Source organism: Bison bison, unplaced genomic scaffold, assembly GCF_000754665.1.
Source record: "Bison bison bison isolate TAMUID 2011002044 unplaced genomic scaffold, Bison_UMD1.0 scf7180017864458, whole genome shotgun sequence".
In the NCBI taxonomy this organism is placed as follows: Eukaryota; Metazoa; Chordata; class Mammalia; order Artiodactyla; family Bovidae; genus Bison; species Bison bison.
Window position 1 is genome coordinate 4,809,686 of NW_011495020.1, and position 2,145 is coordinate 4,811,830.

The 2,145-nt window shown below is 40.1% G+C and overlaps 1 protein-coding gene across 2 annotated transcripts in view; it reads right to left on the bottom strand.

The window, feature by feature from the left end:
• LOC105002831 (multifunctional protein ADE2) overlaps positions 1–2,145 on the bottom strand; it is a 22,937-nt gene that overhangs the window by 16,124 nt on the left and 4,668 nt on the right. For both annotated transcript variants that reach the window (XM_010859655.1, XM_010859656.1), the window contains exon 3: positions 617–814. In XM_010859655.1, coding sequence (XP_010857957.1) covers positions 617–814 — 198 coding nt within the window. The remainder of the gene's footprint in view (positions 1–616; positions 815–2,145) is intronic.

The window sequence follows — 2,145 nt, forward strand, 5'->3', positions numbered from 1 at the left end:
AGAATGAACTGGTTGGATCTCCTTGCAGTCCAAGGGACTCTCAAGAGTCTTTTCCAACACCACAGTTCAAAAGCTTCAATTCTTCGGCACTCAGCCTTCTTCACAGTCCAACTCTCACATCCATACATGACCACAGGAAAAACCATAGCCTTGACTAGACGAACCTTTGTTGGCAAAGTAATGTCTCTGCTTTTGAATATGCTATCTAGGTTGGTCCTAACTTTCCTTCCAAGGAGTAAGCGTCTTTTACTTTCATGGCTGCAGTCACCATCTGCAGTGATTTTGGAGCCCCCCAAAATAAAGTCTAACACTGTTTCCCCATCTCCAAACCAAGTAAAGTGTTATAGTGGTATTTAAATTTCTGGTTTAATTTAAATAAGTGTAGCATGTGAGGCATCCCCAAACACGTTGTTAATCCAAATAACCTCCTTAAAGAGATCAGAGAGGTGTGTGTGAGAGGTGAGTCACTTACCTGCTTCCTAAAACAACCAGAAAAAAAAATCTACTGGTAATCAACATCTTACTAACGCAAAAAATGTCATTTCCCAATAAAAAGGACCAGTAAGTATACGTGAGAGAGACCACAAACAGGGAAGCTACTGGGAGAGCCACTCACCTGCTTCCTGTAACAACTGAAAAATACAGCTGGTAATTTTATTTGAGATTGCAGCTTTTCCTTCAAGGTGATTCTTTCTGGCTGCATTTCCTGCTGTTATTTGGTCCTTGGATTGCAGGAGGACTTTTCCTGGACTATCCAACAATTCATAGACTTCTTTTGTTTTACCCTCATAGAGTTTTTTACCAATCTTCAGTACTGTGGAAATAAAATGCAAACATTAGATTTCAGGAAATTTCGTGTAAAAGATAATCAAGAAGATTAAATTATCTAGAATGATGAATCAGTATGCATACAGAGCAATTAAATAATTTTAATAAAAAATTAACTCATCAGCATAGATCCTTGTACCCTACAAGGTATTTTCAACGCTCCATCACATTTCATCCATACAATTTTGTCAAGAATTACAATTATGCAAATTATGATACAGATTAGGAAACTAAGTACCAAAAAGGTAGATGCCGCATAGTTAAGAAATGGCAGAGCCAGAAAAAACCTTAAGTCTTCTGATATCTAATGTTATGTTGTGCTCTTTCCACTGTCAATTTGTCTCACAGTAGAACTGAAGTAGAATTAGTTAAGACACATTAAGATTAATGTGACAACACTAGTAATTTCATTTATATACTCATAATACAATTAACTAAAACAGCTTGCAGGAGGAAAAATGCTGTATTTTTCCCGACTACTGTTTTCCATGGCAAGCAAAATGGGCAAGTTCAGCCAGATGGTCTTCTTGATTTCAAGTCGATGTGCAAGAGGAGCCACCTCCATCCACTGCAGTCAACCGACCTGGAAGTACTTCTATTTTTCTAATCCTGCTTCCCTACCCCCCACCCTTGAAGCCCTCTCCTCACTAACAGTTATAGAAAACTGTGAGAAGTAAGGACAAGAGCATCCAGTTGATGCAGATCATCAGACTTAAAGAAAAGTAGACTTTGTCATTAGAAAGAATGATTTTGATGAAGATCAGGGATAATGGAAGTTTAAGGACTTAAAATTTCCAAGAGGAGAAATCACCACCCCTCATTCTTCCAAAACATTGACTCATTCTCAGCATCTGCATTTTTCAGTGTCCATGTGCCAGGTACTAAGGATGTACCAGTAAACCACGTTCCTGCTCTCAAGAGGCCAGAGTCTGAGAGAAGCTGAAATTAACCATCATAATAAGTATAATGTGAGAAATACAGAGACTGTGGACCACAGGTTCACAGCAGGACCACTTAACCTAACCTCTGTCATCTAGAACAAAGTGAGGGTTAGGCTGAGATCCAAGGAACGGTCAAGAGGTAGGGAGTGGCAGTGAAAGAAGACCAGGGGGTGAGAGAGTGCATGGCAGAACTTCAGCAAGTTTGCAACACTGTGTGTGTGTATACTCCTGCTGGGCAGAGAAGGGGCTGGGGGCAGCAGCTGAGAAGTCCAAAGGAAAGGCAGGAGATAAACCTGAAGAAGGGGCAGAGGTCACATCAACAGGGAGTGAAGATAAACATTAAATGAAACAGTTACCAGCTCAGTTCAATGGCTGC